Genomic DNA, 22,570 nt, shown 5'->3' on the forward strand with positions numbered 1-22,570 from the left:
AATTGCATAGCAAATGTAAACACATGAATCAGATATGAGTCACAATTAAATATCAGATATAGCCAACAAATCAGAATTGGGTATCAAGACCTGACAGTGTAAACGGACCTTTGGCTCGAGACTTCCGGTCTCATTCACTTCCATTTAATTTTAGACGTTAAACAGCTCGTTATGCTGCTTGATGTTGCAAACATGTATTTTCTTATTCTATGATTCTGCTTTGTCTGTATTGTCATCTACACACTTGTTTGTAGAGCAAGTAGTTTGACCGTTTTTTTGCCGTTTATAATTCCTAGTCATTTCTCCCATAGGACACTGAATTGGAAGTTCTAAAACAAGCACAAAAACGAGCGCACTTTCACATTGAAGAATGAGGTCAATTGTAGTTGTATTTTAAAAAATATTGTACTGCATAATAGACCATTTGAATAATGTAATAAAAGACTTTATTAGGCACCAAATATTTACTTTTTCTCACCTGTTATGTGGTAGACAGAGTTAAATCCAATTCCAAATCTTCCCACTTTAAGAGGGTCTTCTCTTTTTCTACTTCGTGCAATTTCCTGAATACCATTCCAATCTTCTGTGGTGAAGACGGCATCATTATAGACATACAAAGCTGTTCCTGTAGAAAAATAACAAGATTTACAATTATTTCAAGATTATTAATGTGCTTTAATCACTCATTCTTTTTCATTTTCAGGAACAATACAGAACATCCAATCTGCATGCTCATGTTACCCTGATATTGAGCCATATCATGTGACCACAGTGATTCCACTCCATACTCTGTCTCATCATATAAAAACTTGACCTCAGTGGCCCCAGCGTCCTCTGCATTCTGAATCAGCTCCTGTACAGCAGAATCACCATGCACTTGACATACATTCTCACAGAGACACATTCTGTTACTATGCACCGCAAGATCAACAGTTGGACAAAGCCAAACATAATACAAAATACAACTTCATATGTTCTTACTTTTAGAATCTGTCCACCCTCTGGATATCTTCTCAAAATATCTTTTAAAAAATCAACCAAAGGTGGTGTAGTCTGACCAAACCTCCCTGCAAAAGAGCAAATACTTAGAAATAGCGCACAAACTGCAATACAAGAGAATGAACTTATTTATTATGCTATTTATAAGAGTTGAAACTTTGACTCGATTACTTAATAGCTGTATCGACTGCAATCCATAAACTGAAATAATTTCGTGAACTAGCTTGACCAGCTAATTAAAAACCCTGCCTCACAAGGATAATTTATTCCCAAATTGAACATTTTCCTGTAAATGATTGAGGACAGCCTTTGTCAATAGGGATCACAGTGAAGTAAAAGAAAAATTTAGTTTAGGCTTTTGTAAGACGCGAGATATCACAAATATTTTGACAATTAAAACATGAGCCGAAAACGGAGACAATCGGCTCCACAACCCAGCAGGCGAGAATGCGGGATAAACCAGCTCCCCTCCTTTCCTCCATTTACATTTGAAGCCTCTGCAACCCCTTTGTTCAACCACCCCCTCTACATACTGTACTCACACAGAATGGTCATTACAAAGTCTGAATGTTCTATATCATCCCAAGTGACTTTATCTATCATGTTTGATATCATTTGAAATGTCTCAGTGCGACTGGTACAATGGTCCCATTCCCTCAGAAATAGACATAATCAAAACAATAAATATGTGACTTGAGGTATCTTTTGAACCACTGTGAAGGGTGTGCCTTTCCTATTAGCAGAAACTCTTCCACTAAATGCAAATGCCCCTCGTTATTCACACACCCATTTCCTTGAGGGGATCCTTGGATTTTCTACTAAAGGGAAAGTTTCTAAAATGTACGGCGTGATTCTGTTATCCAGATCAGCCCATAGTGTGGAACTTCATGTTCCACGCTATGTATATTTTGAAGTCAGGTATGCATCTTTTAATCTTGGATTTATCTTAGAGAATTTGATGTCTTGTATTGATCTTTTATGAATTGACTGATGAATTGGCATAATACACATTTACCTGGCTAATAAATTGTGATGTTTTGAATTATTTAAACAGAGGTCGTTTCATTATCTCTAGTAGATTACGTTAAGGCCATAGCACTACAAGCCCCTGTACAGGTTAGTAACAGACTAAAACACGGTAGACGGAGCAACGTGGCACACTATACGATGTTCTTAGAGCTTCGACTAACACATTGGCATTGATTCATGTATACTTAGACTGTAAAAGGTTATCTAAGGGGATACACCTTCATCTTTTAAACTTGTACTACTATTTGGATAGTATAGTGATTACTCAAAGTTACTAATAGTTTAAGTACGACTGCTCTGCTTAATTCTATAATAATAATCATTATACGAGTAAACAGCTCTGTTTGATTTAGTAAATAGCAGCTCTATGGGAACCGCATAAAAAATATCCTAATCTGATTAAGTAGGGTTCTGCCTTTTTGGGATAGCGTACAATCGTCACTGTTTAGTGACCAACACTGACAAGTTTGTGCTTAAGAGATTGTATACTCGGCCAGTACAAGACTCAGGATGTTGTAGGAATCCGAATGAACGAGAATAACATACAATAATGAATCTCCTACTGAAAAATCCAGCTTAAACCAGCCTAGGCTGGTTGGCTGGTTTTAGCTGGTTGACCAGGCTGGTTTTAGAGGGGTTTTGGCCATTTCCAGGCTGGTTTCCAGCCATTTCCAGCCTGGTCTTAGCTGGTCAGGCTGGAAAATGACCAGCCAAATCCAGCTAAAACCAGCTTGACCAGCCTGGTTTAAGTTGGACATAGCTGGTTTTGGCTGGACTCCCAGCTTGGCTAGGCTGGACAAGCTGGTTTTAGCTGGTCATGTCCCAGCTTGACCAGCTAAGACCAGGCTGGAAATGGCTGGAAACCAGCCTGGAAGTGGCCAAAACCCCTCTAAAACCAGCCTGGTTGACCAGCTAAAACCAGCCAACCAGCCTAGGCTGGTTTAAGCTGGATTTTTCAGCAGGGTCTAAGAGAATATTCAATCATAATCTAAAATAATGTTAAAGGAAACAAAACAATCTTATCAATGTTTTAGAAATTGAATCAGATAAAACGAGGATAAATATATTAATATTTTAAATAACCTCATATTGGCGAAGCAGTGGCGCAGTAGGTAGTGCTGCTGCCTCACAGCAAGAAGGTTGCTGGGTCGCTGGTTCGAGCCTCGGCTCAGTTGGCATTTCTGTGTAAAGTTTGCATGTTCTCCCTGCGTTCGCGTGGGTTTCCTCCGAGTGCTCCGGTTTCCTCCACAGTCCAAAGACATGCGGTACAGGTGAATTGGGCAGGCTAAATTGTCCGTAATGTATGAAAGTGTGTGTGAATGTTTCATAGAGATGGGTTGCGGCTGGAAGGGCATCCGCTGCGTAAAAACTTGCTGGATACGTTGGCGGTTCATTCTGCTGTGGCAACCCGGGATTAAGAAAGGGACTAAGCCGAATAAGAATATGAATGAATGAATAACCTCATATTAGAATTGGAGTCAGATATGAGTTAAATTTAAATTAAATCAACATTATGCACTGGAAAGACCGAACAGGACAATAAACCTTCATCAACCAGTAGACACAGTCATTGGATTAGCTGGCTGGACCCTACACTATTTCATTAGCAACTTGTGCAGTGTTGGTTGCTTGATAACAGACCTGCGAGTGGATTGTTCAACTTCAGACTGAAGTTCGATTTAAGTTTAGAGATCAGCCTTAAATTTAAAGTTCTACTAGACATAAGACGCTAGCCGTGGGAATGAAAATAATTCCTTCTCTAGCAAATCTGAATCGATTCTCACAAGTTCAGAATTCATTTTGTATTCATATTAGATTGTGAAGGTGTAGGCCTGCATGGGCGTGAGCTGGAAAAAAAAAAGTGTCGACATGCACGTGTACACATGCTTCTTAATTTGGAAAAAGATGGATAAGCTTGGCTTCAGGACCGAATGACAATGTCAATGACAACAGAATTGTATGACTCCTATGCACCAAGACAAGTGGAAGCTCACACCTTGTGTTCCACAAATGCAGACTATGAATGAAAGTGAATTAATTTCCTTAATTGCACACTGTTGTGATCGAATGGAGCATTGTAAAGGTCTCTGTAATACTGGATTAAAAGCAATTGCAGTTCAACCTTTCAAATATCCTTTTGATTTAAGCATGTTTGCTCTCAATACATTTTTAGATAATAGGTTAAACAAACAAAAATATAAACAGTTGAAGTCAGAATTATTAGCCCCCTTTGATTTTTTTTCTTTTTTACCTGTTTTTAACAGTTTAACCTGATGAACAGAGCAATGACATTTTCACAGTATGTCTGTGTTGTTATCACAATGTTTGGTAGACTTTTTTCTATTCAGGAGTGAATATGTATGTTTTTCATTATTTCGACATTGCCCCTTTCAGTTTTAGAACAGTCATACCATGTGACCACTGAGTAGGAAGTGAGCAAGCATGTTGCATAAAGCAGCACAGTCAGACAATCCTGAGTGAATTCTGTGACATTTGCATTCATCTTGTGTTTGTTTTAGAATCGTGGTTATGTATTGACTTTTAATCAATGTCTAATATTCTAGATGCTTTTGGTCATTTTTATATAGTTATTATTAGAAGTCTATTATTTTCTTTCTGCTTCACTATGGTTAAGGGACACTGTGAGTGTAATCTCATGCAATTCAGTATAGTAAAAAAGTGATTTAAGAATTGTGTGTGTTTAACATGATTATATTACATTTAAGAGAATTTGTGTTTAAGAAAAAACATTTAAAGCCTTGAAGACATTCATTTATTTACTTCTTTGAGAATGTATACAACTTGACAACATGATTAGTGCTGATTATGCCTTTTGTGCATTTCAGTTTTACCTTCCTTTGGAATGTCAATAAACCTGTGGACAAGGAGTTATCGTCTTCAGAGTTTTGATGTCAAGGAAAAGTTTATCTGGCTGTAAAGTTATGTTCAGCACATATAGCGAGGACAGCACAATGTCTGATACAGTTGTTTCTTCTGAAGAAAGTGTTATTTGTTTTATTTCGACAAGAATAAAATCAGTAAAAAAAAAAAAAAAAACATTTTAAGGTCTAAATTATTAGCCTCTTTAAGCTACTTTTTTTCCCCGATAGTCTACAGAACAAACCATCTTTACACAATAACTTGTGTAACCCCGCCGGTCCTACGCAACCAAACCCACTCTGAGCTGGTATCGATCTGGCGACCTTCCGCAAGGGAGTTGGTTGCTCTACCAAGGAGGCTAAAGACCATTGCCTCTAGCGTCTGTCGCTAGAGCACCTTTTAAGGTCAGATGAGTGAGGTTTACCTGCACAGCACTTACTAGTTGGCCTCAGTTACACTTGCCTAATTACCCTAACCTGCCTAATGGTTCCTATTTTTATTGAAATACCTATTATTAACCTTATATTGCAATATTACATTCAGCACTTGTTCATCCTGAATGTGACTTTGTTTATAAAAATTAAATAATTATAAAGATGGCAGTACAGCCATACATAAACACATAGGGATGGCGATGTATGCATGTCCAACTGGTATTAAAGAGCAGAGAAGGACTAATGCGCGGCCTTCTATAATGTAATCTGTGGGGCCCTATGCACCTTGCGCAGTGAGTGTATAGGTTGGATCGGTACTGGCCAACGTTCCAGATGTACTTGCACCATTCCCAGCAGGATTCTCTGGCATAAAAGGTGGGCACGCTAACAAAGATGCTAAAGAACTTTAGTCAATAGTCATTAGTGCACCTCTTGAAGCCAGCAGAGTGTGGTTTACTCCAATAACTCCTACTAGCTGGTTTTCATTACATTAGTAATTGGCATGGCTAAAAACTAGAAGTGAATCTCCACAAATTATTTGCTGATAGTGTTTTTGTTTTTAATGTACTTCAATTTCATCCTGCAGTCGTTCTTTTTTATGTATAAATATTATAAATTGAAGCATCAAACAATTGATAAATTAATTTGTCCCTGTCCATTCAGAGTGTCTTACCTCCACCTCTTGGACCTCGTCCATGCAGTGTCATGATTATTTCATGGTCCCCGTGTGGCACCAAGTTCCCAATCTCAACCCCATCATGAACCTATACACAAATGCAAAAAAAATAATAATATTGATTATTAAAAGCCACCATTTTACATCAAATCTTGCAACTGAAAATCTTGTCTAAAAAATCACTTTGCAGAAGTCATATTTTAGACGAAATGTTTTTCTTCTGCTTGGCAAATGAAAATAGCTCCAAAACAAAGCCAAATAAAAAAATGTCAACATCTTAGTCTAACGCTGTTGTTTTGTCTTGAATTAATTCATTTTTGAATAAATCACATGAGTCAGTAGCTGCTTTTCTACTATTGTTTGCCTGTTTGGTCCTGGTCATCCTGGTCCATCATGGTACAATTAAAAACCATTCTCGGCCTGAAATTCTAGGTTAAGTTAAACAACTGTGCTGAGCCATGCTGGTAGAGTATGTTTACACATGACATTGCTACTCTGTTGCCTGGCAATTAGTTCTTCCATAGTTGGCCAAGCAGATTCATTCATTTAGTTAGTTAGTTGGTTAGTTTAGTTAGTTAATTAATCATTCTATTAACCAGCAGCTATCTCTCTGCAACTCTTGTCCTAATGCTCCAGAATAGTGAACGGGACTCTACTGCTCAGTAAGAGCGGTCTCTCGCATGAGACGTTAAACCAAGGACCTGACTCTCTTTGGTCGTTAAAACCAGGATGCCCTTTGAAAACAGTAGGGGTTTAACCCTGATATCCTGGCCAAATTTGCCTACTGGCCTCTGCCCATCATGGCCTTCTAAAATCCACATTTAAAACGTGGCTTCATCTTTCTGTCTTCTCTCCACCAATCAGCTGGTTTGTGGTGTTCGGTCTGGTGCAATATGGCTGACGTTGCATCATCCAGGTGGAAGCTTCACATTGCTGGTGGATGAGGGCATCCGCTGCGTAAAAACGTGCTGGATAAGTTGGCGGTTCATTCCCCTGTGGCGACCCCGGATTAATAAAGGGACTAAGCCGACAAGAAAATTAATGAATAAATTAATTAATGAATCACAGTGTTACTTTAGGTTAATATGGCTACAATTATGTACAAATATTTCATTAAAACTGATTATGAGCATATATGACTGCATACATTAGTGTTCATATGAGCCAGAAGTTTCTGCAGACTTTATTTTTTTAAGTGTGATGACATATTTCTAACTAAAATGGAATTAAGTGTATCTTTTACAGTAATCTATAGAGGGGTGTGGCTAAGCAAATTTTACCCAAGCCGTCCAACAGACATCATTAGAAAAGGACTGTCATTCCAGAGCAGAGGCAAATGGTTAGATTTTAATTAAAGAATTAGATTTAAATTTAAAACATTATAAATATATTCACTGATTATTTTGCGTAAATTTAATTGTTTGCCTTAGTACTAACAAGGTGTGCTACCAAAACAAATACAAGGTGTGTCCCAAATCACATACTTATACACTATTCTACGCCATTTTGTAGTATAAATAGTGTAAGTACTGCCTTAACACTGAAATTCTGAATGAATAAGTGACCTTTAAATACCCGGATGATGCACTTTGTCACGACACTTAGACAGAGAGGATCCAATTGCAAGTACTTTAATGAAAAACGAAAGAATGTATCCAAGGATGTTCCGAAGACAAAGAATGTTCAAAACAAAAGAGAGCCACAGGCCACAACGAAGACGTCAACTGACGAAACAGACAGCGAAGAATTCTGAGGAACAACAGACAGGAAAAAGGACAAACAACGTACTGATAACCAGCAGTAACCACAGGCTGAAATATATAGTCAGTAAACAAGGATCAGCTGGAGGATGATTATATCAGCTGATAAGTCAGCTGATTTGAAAGCACGCCATCAACACAAAAGGTAAACAATCACACACCCAAGAATTTGACAACACACAAGGCATGACAAATAACATACAGAAAAACACAAACCCATCAACCGTTAAAATGAAGTATGAAATGCTGGACACTTCACACACTCAATGGCCACTGCTTTGCTCACGTAGCGGAAGGGGCTGAGCTTTCATGCACTAATGTTGGATTACTTTTTTTAGTTTGGAACGTGAAAGCAGTATTCTCCCACAAGATTGATTATGCCACCTCCCGATGGTAAATGCTGTTATACTTATGGCAGGTATTATTTGGTATTTTGGTCATTTATTTAGCTAATTTAGCAGCCGTCAAACATCATCTGCACTATAAAAAAAGAAATCACCATTTGTTCAGCACACTGTACTTTTTCTGTCATATATACAAAGAAGTGTAAATAAGAATTGATTACATAAAAAGATATGTTATGACAACACTATTCGCTAAAATGTTATGTCCACATGTTTAACTGAGTTCTCTGGACAAACATTTTTGTGTTGAACAGGAATGTTGATATTTAAATAATTTGTGCATGCGTGACGTGACAATCGAAAACTAAGCTTGTTTATTCAACCCAGGCTCATTCTGAAAACATAGTTCAGCGGACATTTTCTGGAGAATTATGTAGCCGGAGGTACATATGGCTGCATTTCATTTTTTTAAGCGAACGCGGGGCGGTGTGAAGCCGTTCCCTTTCGCTCTTGCCGGCTGACGGCTTACCTCCTTGTGGAGGACTTTCCCGCTGCAACCAGTTTGTCTGGTTAGCTCGTCGTGTACGTTGACAGACTTGAGACGCAGAGAGGAGCTGACGATGACTGGGTTCGAGTCTGGGGAAGAGCGGTTCCAGAAAACAGGTAAGACAAAAACAGAATCCAAAAAGTAAAACGAACAAATAAATAACAGTGTGAGTATGTGGTAAAATCCGAAAACGTGGTAAAAAAAAAAAATCAGACGAGAGGTTTTCTTTTTTTGGACGGCTTTTTTTTTGCAAATTGTCGGTTGGGTTTAGGGAAGTAAGCAGGGAGCGGGTCAATCGGTAAAACTGTTTGAGTTTAGGGAAGGAGGAGGAGGGTGGGCTTGCTGATTGGCCGGTCGCCCAGTCAATCATTCAGCCAGTTGGACAGTGGCCTCTTGTGGGTTTACGCAGGAACAGCGAGGGTGCAATTGGCGCTCGTGAGAGACATTCGAGATGCGAAAAAGCGCGCATTCGCAAAAACAAAAACTGCACAAATGCATACCTCCCGGGGCGTATTTCGCAGTCTCCAGAAACGTCCACAGGACTAAGTTTTCAGAATGAGCCTGGGTTGCGTTTATAAGTTGCTTGAAAGAGGGGTGACACAGTGCCCCAATTAGTAGCACGGTTGTCTAACAGCAAGAAGGTCACTGGTTCGAGAACCGGCTGGGTCAGTTGGCATCCCTGTGTTCATGTGGGTTTCCTCCGGGTGCTCCGGTTTCCGCCACAGTTTAAAGACATGAGGTACAGGTGTCTCAGTGTGAATGGGTGTTTGCCAGTTCTGGGTTGCAGCTGGGTTGCATACAACATATGCTGAGCAAGTTGGCGGTTCATTCCACTGTGGTGATCCGTGATGAATAAAGGGACTAAGCCAATGATTAAAAACAGCATAATATGCTAATTACCTAATTACTTGTTTTGCAAATCTGAAAAAATAATCCACAAAACAGAAAAAAATTTATTGACTCAATAGCAGTAACTGTTGCTTCAGTTGATGTGACAAGAATATCTTTATTAGTAAAATACAATAATCAACATTGCATGAATAAACAAAATGATGTTAGCTGAACAAAAAATGTTTACTGAGAAAAACTAAAAAACTGTTGTTGAGACAACTCAAAATTTTTACTGCATCAAGTTGCTTTATTTTTATGTTTTCTCAACAATTTATTTTTTAACAGTTTGGGAAATGGTTTGAATTTCCGATTAGTAAAAAAAAAATTGTGTTCCACTTGAGATGACTCTACTTTCATATACTATGCAGGTGAGTGTTAAGCAAAGTTGAGCACAAAAAAAAAAAAAAAACACTGGGATATTAATTACTCCTTGCTCAATCCTTTCTTATTCTCAATCAATTATTTTCTTTTGCCTGCAAAGCACCTCTGTAAATTCTAATAAGTTATCCACATGGCTCACCCATAATTCACTGAGATATACCACAGTTTCTGGTTTATTAAGATATTGATTATTCAAGGCTGAGATTGCGTCCAGTTCAGATTGAGACTGCTGTCTTCAGCGATTCAAAGTGGAATCAGCTTCTGCTAACACACACGGATCAGCACTTCTGCTAACACACACTGATCAAGCACATACAGGGGCCAAATGAAAAGACTAACTGGAATGTCACAGCCTGGAGACTCTTGAGTAAAATTATCCTGTTTCAGTACATTTAGATAATTAGGCAGCTTACACAAAATTTGAAGCCGTTTTAGAAGCATCCTGCAGTAGTAACATGTATTGAGTTATGTATACGCAAACTATATTTGCAAACAAGACAATGAGAGAATACGAATGAGAAATGTGTTAAAGCAGTGTATAAATTATTATAGTGAATAATTGTGTTAACTCAAAAAGATTATGTTGATATTATAGCCATAAATAATGTATAATAGTTTAATAACTCATTTCTAATAACTGATTTATTTTATCTTTGCTATGATGACAGTAAATAATATTTGACTAGATATTTTTCAAGACACTTTTATACAGCTTAAACTGGCATTAAAATTTAACTAGGCAGGCTAGGGTAACTAGGCAAATTTTTGTATAATGATGGTTTGTTGTGTAGATCAGGGGTTTTCAAACTGTGGGTCGCACAGTGAACAAAGGTGGGTCGCACAACATCACATAGCTGCAGCTATATTTACATAACGGTGAATCAAAACCAGTACGATTGATGGCAATAACTCAAAAACCTCTTACCCTAAAAATATCTAAAGTGTGTTTCCTACAAAAAGACAAAGCTGGTTATGTTTCACAGCTGTCTTTTTCTTTTTTTTCGCTCGACATTACAAGCATTGCTCCGTTTGAGCCCTCGCTATCTGTGTTTAGCTGGTAGAGCTCGTGCTGAGCGGTCCTCTCAGTAAGGGACAGTCGGAAAAGTGTTTCTTTTTTTTCGTTTTTTTTTTTGCTCTGTCCTGCGTGTTTTATTTTAAACACTACTAATTTTCTCTTAAATGAGCACAAACAGTTACTAAAGTCGAATGCTTTCATTATAGATCTTTGCATTCTAACATTAACACCTATCAAACAAAACACAATGAGAGATTAATTTGCTGCTCTTCACTAAATAAGTTACTTTAATCAATATGCAAATACAATCAAAAGTGAAATAGATTTTAGAGCTTTATTTAATTTCTGTATTGGCCATTGATTTTAATAGGCTAAACCTTTTATTTTATTGTCAGTATTTTTTAATGTTAGCTATGTATTCTATCATTTGAAGCTATTTGTTGTCCAATATTTTTTACATCCCAACGTTGACAGATTGCAAATCAATAAATAGCTATAGTGCTATCTGTTAATTTTAACGTCACTTAATGTTATGGAAGGGCATAGATGTTATGGAAAATAGTAATAGTATTGTAAATAACCCCCATCATTCCTTCCTCAAGCAAATGTGTAAATATTAGATCAATTCAGCAATAATGTTAATTGCATTGGCCTATTTATCTGACCTTTTCCCAGCTTGTAGTAGTAGCTATTTCGTTTCTTATGACTATGCTATTATGACTAGCAGTGGAATTTACTGCGATGTGATGTGGCTTGATCATAATCCAGGGGCTTGATTAAAGGTTGATCATATTCACTTCTGAAAAAAGAAGAGTATCTTTTTCAACAAAAAAATTATCACATTTACAGTCAGCATCCGACAAAAAGCACTTTGAGCCTCATTTTGTGCATATCAAATCGCAAAATCCAAAAAGTCACACACCATATTTTTTTTTGACTGCTTTGAATGGATACATTTTTTTTTTACCCATGTTTCCCTATTAAAATATTATGGTGGGTCTTGAGATTGAATTACTTGTCTTGGTGGGTCCCGGAATAAAAAAAGTTTGGGAATCCCTGGTGTGGACTATCAAAAAATATATAGCTTAAAAGGGGTTATAATTTTGACCTTAAAAAATTAAAAACATATTTTATTCTAGCTGAAATAAAACAAATAAGACTTTCTCCAGACGAAAAAAAATATTATCAGACATACGTAGTGTGAAAATGTCCTTGCTCTGTTAAACATCTGAGAAATAAATAAATAATAATAATAATAAAATGGGCTAATTATTCCGACTTCAACTGCATGTGAATATGAAACCTCTTATTTTGACCTGTGCATATTAAAATGTATACAGGACAAGGGGGAGCACATGTCTTAACGATCATCCCCTGTTCGCACACTGGTCTCAATTCTAACGGAGCAGAAGCATAAATGAGGAGTGATGATAAAGTAAGATGAGTAAGAACCAGGCCAAGAGATTGGCCATTTCTCAATATGCGTTCTTCAGCGGTCTTGCGTCCTCGTGTTATTGTGCAACGGCATCATCAGCGGCCTAAGTTCAGTTCCAATACCCAAGACCGCAAGTGAGGACACATGAAACTTCCCAGATGTGATCTTGATATCGAGGGCGCACCGATGCAGACTTGAGCACCGAACTCGCTCTGGAAGTCCCAGAAGTCATTGCGACTGGAGGTGGGAAGCGCAGCATTTTATTTAGATTTATTATTAAAGTTCAGAGATATCATTTATTACCTCAGGAGTTTCCCTAAATGAAACAGTGAAAGTAAACATTACCATGACCATCTTAATAAATGAATAAACACATTAAGGGTGTTTGTTTGCTGAAATTCGTATTAAAATCTGTTTTATTTTAATTATGCAGAGTATATTTATAACGTTTTTATGCATAATGTATATTTTGAAAAGAGGGAAAACAATAAATTGTTGTATGAATGCTATAATGTTTAAATAATTTACCATTTAAAACGCGTGAAGGTCATGGGACCATCAGGAAGAACACAGCATCTCATTTCTCACAGGACGCGTTCTCTACCCTCGCGGTCTCCTGAGTTCGTTCTTTCGAGAACACCTGGCAAGACCGGTCTCCACAAGAACGCAAGTCCGTTCTCTGCATTCTTGGAATTGAGAAACAGCCATTGTGTCTTGTTTTTAGTTTCTGTTTAAGTGGCAGCCAGGGGGGCTGCCACTGTTTGTTTTATGTTAATTTTCAAAAGTAAAGATTATTCAAATACCCAATGACCAGGGAGCCATTAATTATATTATAAACATGATCAAACTAACATTTAAATTATATTTTACTTCTGTATAAAAACATCTGGTTTACAAATACATAGTGGTTTAAAAGACAGTGGAAAAGTATACATTTGAAAATATATTTGTATTTTGGAGCTGAAATGTGATCCTCAAAGGGATAGTTCCACCCACAAGCAAAAACTACTGGTACTAAACTTAAACTATTATGAATTTCTTTCTTCTGTTGAACACAAAAGAATATATTCTGAAGAATGTTGTGGAAAAAACAGCCATTGACATCCAAAGTAAAATAAAAAACACAAAACAGTAAATAAATACTTTTTTTGTGAAAAAAATAAATAAATCAGTATATCTTCCTTTGTGTTCAATAGAAGAATTGTTACAAACTGGTTTTCAACAAGTGGAGGATGAGTAAATGATGACAGAATTTATTTATTGTTTTGGAGATGGAAGTGTCCCTTTAAATGGAGTCCTAATAATTCTAAATATGCCTGACCATTTCATTCATAAATTATTATTTTTTTTTGGCTTAGTCCCTTTATTAATCTGGGGTCACCACAGCGGAATGAACCGACAACTTATCCAGCATATGTTTTACGCACCGAATGCCCTCCTAGCTGCAACCCATCACTGGGAAACACCCATACACTCTCATTCACACACATACACTACGGACAATTTTAGCTTTCCCAATTTGTCTGACCAATTTTATAGTAAATATGAACTATTGTTACGCTGAATGATGAGGTGGGCAGTCTTTTAATCATTGTAAAATATATATTATTATTGTTTGTTAGCAAAAAGAACTTGCATTAAACTTATTTTCTGATTATTGAAAACCCCCATTTTGTCTTTAAAAATTCATCATAGTGTTCATCCTCCTTGAATGATTATTGGGGGGAAAAACAGGGCCTAAGGGAAGACAAGCCAACTTGTCGTGGCACATCCACCAGAGATTTACCACACGCTAAAGCATTCCCAAACTTATGAGAGATGCTGGACTGATGCCAGTAGAAGGGATCACAGTATAATCTAACACATAATCAGACTGTACATCTCCGTTAACCCGTAACGCTGGTATGGTTCTACCATGGATGGTCTGGTCCTCTGGGGCTGTGTGAATGTTAGCTGAGATCTGAGAGCTGGCTTTCTCCAGGCTATTTTCTGAGTCTGACATACTTAGTGTAGAGGAATAATCTCCCACCTGCTCCCGTCACTCAAAGACGCTTCCCGCTTAAAGCTAAAGGAGGCTCTGAGGCCTGACCTGGTCATAGAAAAAATACTATATAAATAAATTTTACACATGCTATTTTACCCCTAAGCCTATTTGGCTTGTGCATAAAACTGCTGTTTTAATTTAATAGAGAAAAAAAAATTATCTTGTTCTTGTTTTCTTTTTAACATTTGACTATCTGTTTGAAACCAAAGAGGAAACTTAACTAAACAGTTGGATGTTTGTTTTTGAACAAATGCACTCAATGAAATGAAAAAAAAAAAAATACTGCAGCATAATTAAGTTACATTAGACCCTTTCACATAGTTATACTGGTAAATATCCTATTTCCAGAACAAATTTACAGGTAAATTTTACAAAGCGCTGTTCACACTGGCAAGGACATTAAAGAATTTTTACGCAATAGACCATTCACACATCCATCCCAAAATACCGGTAAATTCTGATATCATTAACCAGAAATGAGCTCTAAACAGCTGCGCTTGTATTTGTAAACATTTGACAACATTGCAAACTCTGTGGATAGATAAGTATTGTGCACTACTTCGATGAAAACATATGGAGGAACACTTTCGCAAGTTGACATGTTCATAATATGTGTGTGTGTGTGTGCTGGCGCTCACCGGCTGCTTCACGTGCACACGTGTCAAGCAACTGAAGCAGAGCTTGAAGGTAAACAAACTGCGGTTTATAATAAGCATTTTATTGATCATTTTTTACACAGCTGGAATTAAGAGGCAAAATAAAAACGCTATCTGACTAATATCTAGCAGCTAAATGTGTCTGGAAAAATATTCAAAGGGGTTTATTTTCATGAACGGCACGGATATGAATGTGTCTGAATTTTTTGATTGGTTGGAATAGATGTATAAGCGTGAACGCACTCTTTCCGGCAATTTTCCTTCTGCCTTCACATAGAGCAGTATTGCGGCAAATTACCATTACAACTTCTCTTTCCGGAAAATTGACGGAATTATTTATGCTTTTTTAGAGGTTTTACACAAATAATTGAGTAGTTTTTGAGTAAATTACGAACATCATGAACTGTTAAATGAACTCCAGCCAGCAAACTACTGCAATGCATTCATTTGATTTTGAGTTCATCACATAAAAATCTGTCAATACAATAGTCTTTAATAGATTACATTGACTCTAATCCAGCTAAAATTGGCATTTTCATATAAAACACTACTTGCATCCACACCTGCATCAGTTTCATTAATTTCCACAAAATTTGGTCATCCACACCAAAACAAATAAAAACACTTTTATCCCTGTACAGCACATTTGCTATCTAGTTTTTGGCTTTTTTAAATGTTGTTGCTGTTGCCAAAACTACAACTAAGGATAATTTAGTATCCTTTGTAGAAAAGCAATCTGTAGAATGTGAAAAATAACATTACCCTTTAGCAACACTGTCAAAATACAGAGCATCTGAAACAACTGCTGCACAATGTTGTCCACTAGGGCTGCACGGCATTGCAAAAATCTGACATTGCGATATTTTGCTTATCTGTGATATATATATAGCAATACGAATACAATTATTCAAGACCACTTGAATAGCTCTATTTGGAAACAATTTATTATTTTAGGTTGACTGTAAGGATTCTATAGAGGAGGGAATCATGCATAAAATACAATTAAAATTAAACCATTTGATACTAATTAAAAGTAGAGATGAATACAAAAGAGCAAAGATAAAAGTGAAATAAACAGTGCTTCAGTGTTATCTGGGGAGTCTAACAGTACCCAGGTACAGTAATTGAATAATTAAATGTAAAATAACACTGTACAGTTTTCATTGTATAGGCTACATAATTCAGTCATATAAATCTTTAGGAAAGTTACAAACCGTACAGTTTCTTCAGGCATGTCTTGAGCCTGAATGCTTACAAGGTCACAGACTTTAATGGCCCATTTCCACTGAATGGTATGGTACGGTACGGTTCGGTATGCTTTTATGGCCGTTTCCACTGTCAAAAGATACCTAATAGCAAACCGTACCATACCAGTTTGGTTACCCTGTGCAAACGGTACCAAGCATGAAAAAAAGTGTACCAAAAATGCGGAGCCAGACGTGCAGCTGAGAGCTATTGGTTAACACAGAAACGTCACTAGCTTGTGCACAAGCAGAAGAATGAAAACAAAGGAAGCTGCATTTTTAAAAAACACAACAGAGACATTACATTGTAACACTATATCAGGGCTCGAAATTGCGACCATTTCGGAAGTAGTAGGTCATCTGGGTGCTTCTCGCTTCGTTTTTTTTAATTCTATATATTCGGACATACTACTCGGCTCGCATACTGTTTTTAGTGTACTATATAGTATGGAAGTATGCAATTTCAGATACAGCCAATACAGTATGTTGTGCAGTCCTATTGTCCACTGCTTTAGCTGGATTGATCACATGGTAAAAAAAATGTATCGTACCTTTCGAAAGCCTTCAGTTTCTCATTCCAAACTGCAACTCAAATGTATCCACTTTGGAAAGCGGTTTCAAATAGATAGATTTTCGTCTCAGTCTCAAAACACCAGTCTCAAAACGGAGATAAAAATATGCTTTTTAATTAAAGGTATAAGTGTGAAAGGTCAAGTTGTTTGAGTTTTGTTGCAAATTGTTCATGTGTTGGCAATAAAAAGTGATTCATGCATGAAAATGATTACTAATCGCCCTTTTATCAAGAACACATAAAATATTAGCAAACCCTATACTCCTTAAAACTTTTGTTTCAAGCTTCATCTCAAAAAGACATTTATCTGAATGCAAAAGTAGAAACTACAAACTGAAATAAAAAATTAGATTTATTATATTTATAAATAAACAACAGGTTTAATGTGCAATTTTATTGTTCTCTGTGAAAGATTCGCCGTGGACTTGGTTGTATAAACTGCTGTGTATAAACTGCGAAACACTGGAAGCTGTCATGAGCTCTTACCCAGAACTGCACACAGATTACAACACAATAGAGCACATTTAAACAGCCTGACCTCGGCCCAGTGTCTAAATCAGTCTCTTTGGCTGCTTTATAAACCTGTGTATTTTGGATGTTGATTGTGATCGCATGCTGCAGCATGAGGTGTTGGTCTTCATTTGACCGTTGTTGGCCTGTTGAAATGTAAACAGAGTGTTTGCAACTCACCATTTTTCCATTGTGGAACAGCTGCTGCTCAGACACAGGATAGTCTGTTTCTTCATAAATCAAGGTCTTGATGGACCTGATCACTGTAGACGAAGGAACTTGGAAGACCCTCGTGCCGAGACAGTCATGACTGACTATCACCCATGGCAACCTAAAATTGTGAAGGGAAAAATAATGTTACCTATGACTATTTTACTGACAACATCAGGCTTGAATTTAAAAAAAAAAACTGGGAAAAAAGCATACTGAAGCCATAATTTACAAAAACAAATATTTATGGAGAATATAAAAAGAAACATTTTCTTTTAATATAGTATTAGTTCAACAATTTTTTGCAAATGCTCAAATTAGTGTAATTTTTTTTTTCCAAAACTAATGAACTTTTGGGATTTAATTATATTGTTAATTCAAAATAGCAAATTTATGTAGGTGAAATTGATTTAGGCTCACACGTTTTTTCTTTATAATAATAATAATAATAATAATAATAATAATAATAATAATGTTATGTCACAACTAACCCATAATGTGAAAATTGTGATGCCTCAATCAGGATGTTTGCATACAGAGTAGTACCGATTCTGATGCTTTAAGCTTCACAATGCATAAAGCACATTTTCTCTCTAAGTACGACACTTAAATGGAGATCTCTCCTTACCTAAGAGAATAAATGAAGGATGTTCCATACTGTATAATAACTTAAACATGTCTCATAACCGTTTAGAGTGGACATGTCATGGTCAGAAGCAGCTTTACAGAAAATAATGGATGAAATAGCCAAATACACAGAACTTTTTAGTTTTATTAATGTAAAGAGGCCTAAATTTGTGCAAGGTCATTCCAATTATTTTGCTCTCCAACTACCACGTGACTGCAGCTCCTCTGCTCCGGACAGCCTCACAGCAGCTTGATCTCTTGACGAGAAAGACAGGGATGTGCACTTGAGATATCTTTACTTTGCTATTCATCTAACCTAACAAATGTAAAAGTTAGAACATCACCATGCCTCTCGCAATCTGTTCTCTTGCTAATTCACTCTCATCTACATGATTTCCGGGGTATTTTACCTAATTCAAAACATCTGTGATTGGCAAGTACCGATTATAAAATGTGATTATCAGCCAATACCGATCTCCAGTCGATCAATTGGAATTATTGAATTATTATCTCCCTTGTTTATTTTTTCCCCAATTTCTGTTTAACGGAGAGCAGATTTTTTTCAACACATTTCTAAACATAATAGTTTTAATAACTTGTTCCTAATAACTAATTACTTTTATCTTTGCTATGATGACAGCACATCATATTTTACTAGATATTTTTCAAGACACTTCTATACAGATTAAAGTGACAATTAAAGGCTTGACTAGGTTAATTAGCCTAACTAGACAGGTTAGGGTAATTGGGCAAGTCATTGTATAACAGTGGTTTGTTCTGTAGACTATTGAAAAAATATATAGCTTAAAGGGGGAAATAATTTTGACCTAAAAAATTTTTTAAACAGTTTTAATTTAGCGGAAATAAAACAAATAAGACTTTCTCCAGAAGAAAAAATATTATCAGACATACTGTTAAAGTGTCCTTGCTCTGTTGAACATCATTTGTGAAATATTTAAAAAAGAAAAAAAAGAAAAAAAATCTATATATTAGGGTTGCAGTTAACCGGTACTGGTAGTATCGCAATACTATTGCTCCACTCTAGTTTGTAAACGGTATATCGTCATTACTGGTTTATCTACAATAGATAATGTTGTGGAATAATAACAATGTGGAAAAGTCACTAAAATGTTTACATGTTTGCGCAACAATAAACCATTTTATTTGAATAGTCTGTGGAGTCCTTAAAGGTTAAAAACTGTGTAAAAGTGCACCTTTTAGCCTATTGCATGTTTTCTAGCACTTTCGAAAGCAGTTCGAAAGCACATCTGAATCGGTTCATTTCTGTTGCTGTTAATATGATTTATTAGCAACTGCAAAAATTCCTTTAAAAATTAATCACGATGTAAAATTTTTAATTATTTTGGATTGTTCCTGATAAGAGTCATAAGACTGAAAAAAATTATGTAAAAACCCAAAATAGCAACAGGAAACATTAAAAACAATTTTTGACCATTTCATATAGCCTAATTTTGTTGGAAAAATGATCTTTTGTAACAAATTTCATTAGTTATAATTTGTATCTTTATTTTAATGTATTTTTGTTGGTCAGTTATCAACACAATAAACAAAAAGAAAGAATAATTTTTAGGTGAACTGGGGTGCAAATAATACTGTTTGGCCTTAAGGGAATTATGAATTACATTCAAGTAGGCCTATTATAACATAAAATATATTATTCCTGACAATTATTAGTATAGTATTAAGTATTGTATTAAAGTATTGTATAGTATAAAGTATTCTTTATAATTTCAGTTATGAATTACTGTATCCCAATACTACTTGAAATTGTGATACATCAGCTGGTATAGTATTGTAAGATTAATTAATGGTATCGCGACAACCCTAACATAACATATATTACAGTAATGAGATTCATAAAGTCAATAATAATGTCACAATGCAAAGCTCTGTTTCATTTATAAATTAATTCCACCCTGGGCAAGCCTAAAAAATAATGTGAGCATCATCATCATCATCATCATCATAATTACACTAACGACAAAAAAAATTACACATTTTCTACATTTCTTTACACACCAAATGCATTCCTCTCTTAAGAACAAGTGGTTCTGATAAACAACAGCAAATGACAAAGATCTCTTTATTTTTGTTCTTTCAAGAAACTCTTTGTCTTGTAAGATGCTTGTTTTTTTTTTTTTTTTGGTTTGTTTTTATCTCTCCTTGTCTCTGGTGATACTTCATGTTCAACAGACCCCTGACAGAGATGCACAGCTCCTACTACGTCACCTCTGCAGTTAAAAATCAAATTACACCTATTAGGGGCTATCGAGATTGAGTTGTGTCCAAATGCACACATCAATCTGTCTTCTCAAAAGCCTGTGTTTTGGAGAGATGAACCTGCTGAGCTTAAGACACTGATTTAGGCGACTCATGATTTTACTAATAAACATGTGACACACAGGGCTACCTCTTGACCTGTTGTCATTCAAGTCCCACTGGGGGTCATTGACTGTATTTGTATACTAGGGTGGGGCATAATAAGTTGTAGTATCATGCACACTAGTGTCGAATCACATTATTAGACAGACAAATGTAACTGTTTTAATGTTGATCAGGATTTATAATTGTTACTTATAGGATATAGTAGTAGTAGGCTGTAGTTTGGTGAACGATTTCATTGTAGTCATAAACAAGATCGCACCGGTCACAAACTCAAACTAATTGATCTTTAAACTCACCACGGGTCTTGTCCGGTTGCCATCTCTTTTCATCCAGACTGCGGCATTCATCGATCGCTCCGCATGCGCTGCTGAACCGTTATCTTCCGGAGAAAATCCTCCGCATCGGGAATTCATTGATTTACTCCGACCCGTTTTGGTCCCAGCGTCGACCTATCATCCCATCATGTGCGGTGTAAGCTCCGTGTGGCCGTGTTTTGCTGTCGGAACCTCCTCCTTCTCCTCCTCCTGCGGTTGATGAGCGGCTCGCGGGCTTAAGCGCTCTGGCCCACAAATGTCACGCTTCGTCGCAGTGTTTTCTGGGGGAAATAAAGTATTATAATGTCACAAATATAGTTTTCTTCATAATAAAGACGTATAAAGGGCGTTTTTATGAATGTTTGTGTGCTGCATGTGTTTTTTGGATGCGGACTTTTGCGTCTGCCGGTCTGACCGAGCGCAAAGAATTATGGGAGTTGGAGTTTTTTCTTGTGCAGAGCGCTTGATTGACAGATCTACAGAGAACATTTTCAACAGAGAAAACACAGTACAGAAGACTTCTAAGTCATTCGATGAAACAAGTTTAAATGTGTTTAATAAATAAATAATAATTTTCTTAATCAAAAGAATGGTTTGATGAATGAGTTTTTATAGCCTAATTAATTTTCATTTTATCTCTTTATGCTTTAACATTATTAGATTTTACACATTTGCCAGGCCGCTTTTAATAATTTTTTAATTGTAATAGCATAAATACTTACTGATTTTTTAAAATAATAAATGGTGCACGTCAGTGGTAACATTAATAGGCTATATGTTACGCTATATTATAGCCTATTAATATTTTACTGCATTATACTTCAATTTTATATATATATATATATATATATATATATATATATATATATATATATATATATATATATATATATATATATATATATATATATATATATATATATACATATATATATATATATATATATAGTTGAAGTCAGATATATTAGCCCCCCTTTGAATTGTTTTTGTTTTGTTTTAAATATTTCCCAAATTATGTTTAACAGAGCAAGAAAATTTTCACAGTATGTCTGATAATATTCTTTCTTCTAGAGAAAGTCTTATTTGTTCTGTTTCGGCTTAAATACAAACAGTTTAATTTTTTTTAAAACCATTTTAAGGTCAAAATTATTAGCCCCTTTAAGCTATCTTTTTTTCAATAATCTACAGAACAAACCATCGGTATACAATAACTTGCCTAATTACCCCAACCTGTCTAGTTAACCCAAACCTATAAGCCTTTAAATGTCACTTTAAGCTTTATAGAAGTGTCTTAAAAATATATAGTCAGATAATATTTAGTCATCATGGAAAAGATAAAATAAATTACATTAGAAATGAGTTATTAAAACTATTATGTTTTGACATGTGTTGAAAAAATCTAAATCGTCTCTCCGTTTAACAGAAATAGGGGGAAAATTAAACATGGGGTTGAATAATTTAAGGGGCTAATAATTCTGACTTCAATATATATATATAAATTATTTAAAAATATATAATTAATTATTTACAAATTATTTATATAATTATTAAATTGGTATTTTTACTAATATCAGAGATATGATATTGTGATTATGCT

The 22,570-nt window shown here is 35.9% G+C and overlaps 1 protein-coding gene across 2 annotated transcripts in view; it reads right to left on the minus strand.

Annotated features, from left to right (window-relative positions):
- Positions 1-21,127, minus strand: part of sacs (sacsin molecular chaperone) — a 51,560-nt gene extending 30,433 nt beyond the window's left edge. For both annotated transcript variants that reach the window (XM_087283712.1, XM_087283711.1), the window contains exons 1-6: positions 20,956-21,127; positions 17,597-17,747; positions 6,016-6,106; positions 982-1,067; positions 742-853; positions 479-625 (exon numbers count right to left, since the gene is read on the minus strand). In XM_087283712.1, coding sequence (XP_087139838.1) covers positions 479-625; positions 742-853; positions 982-1,067; positions 6,016-6,106; positions 17,597-17,747; positions 20,956-20,978 — 610 coding nt within the window. In that variant the 5' untranslated portion in view covers positions 20,979-21,127. The remainder of the gene's footprint in view (positions 1-478; positions 626-741; positions 854-981; positions 1,068-6,015; positions 6,107-17,596; positions 17,748-20,955) is intronic.
- Between the last annotated feature and the right edge of the window lie 1,443 nt (positions 21,128-22,570).

This window comes from Danio rerio, chromosome 15 (assembly GCF_052040795.2).
Source record: "Danio rerio strain M-AB ecotype USA chromosome 15, GRCz13ab, whole genome shotgun sequence".
In the NCBI taxonomy this organism is placed as follows: Eukaryota; Metazoa; Chordata; class Actinopteri; order Cypriniformes; family Danionidae; genus Danio; species Danio rerio.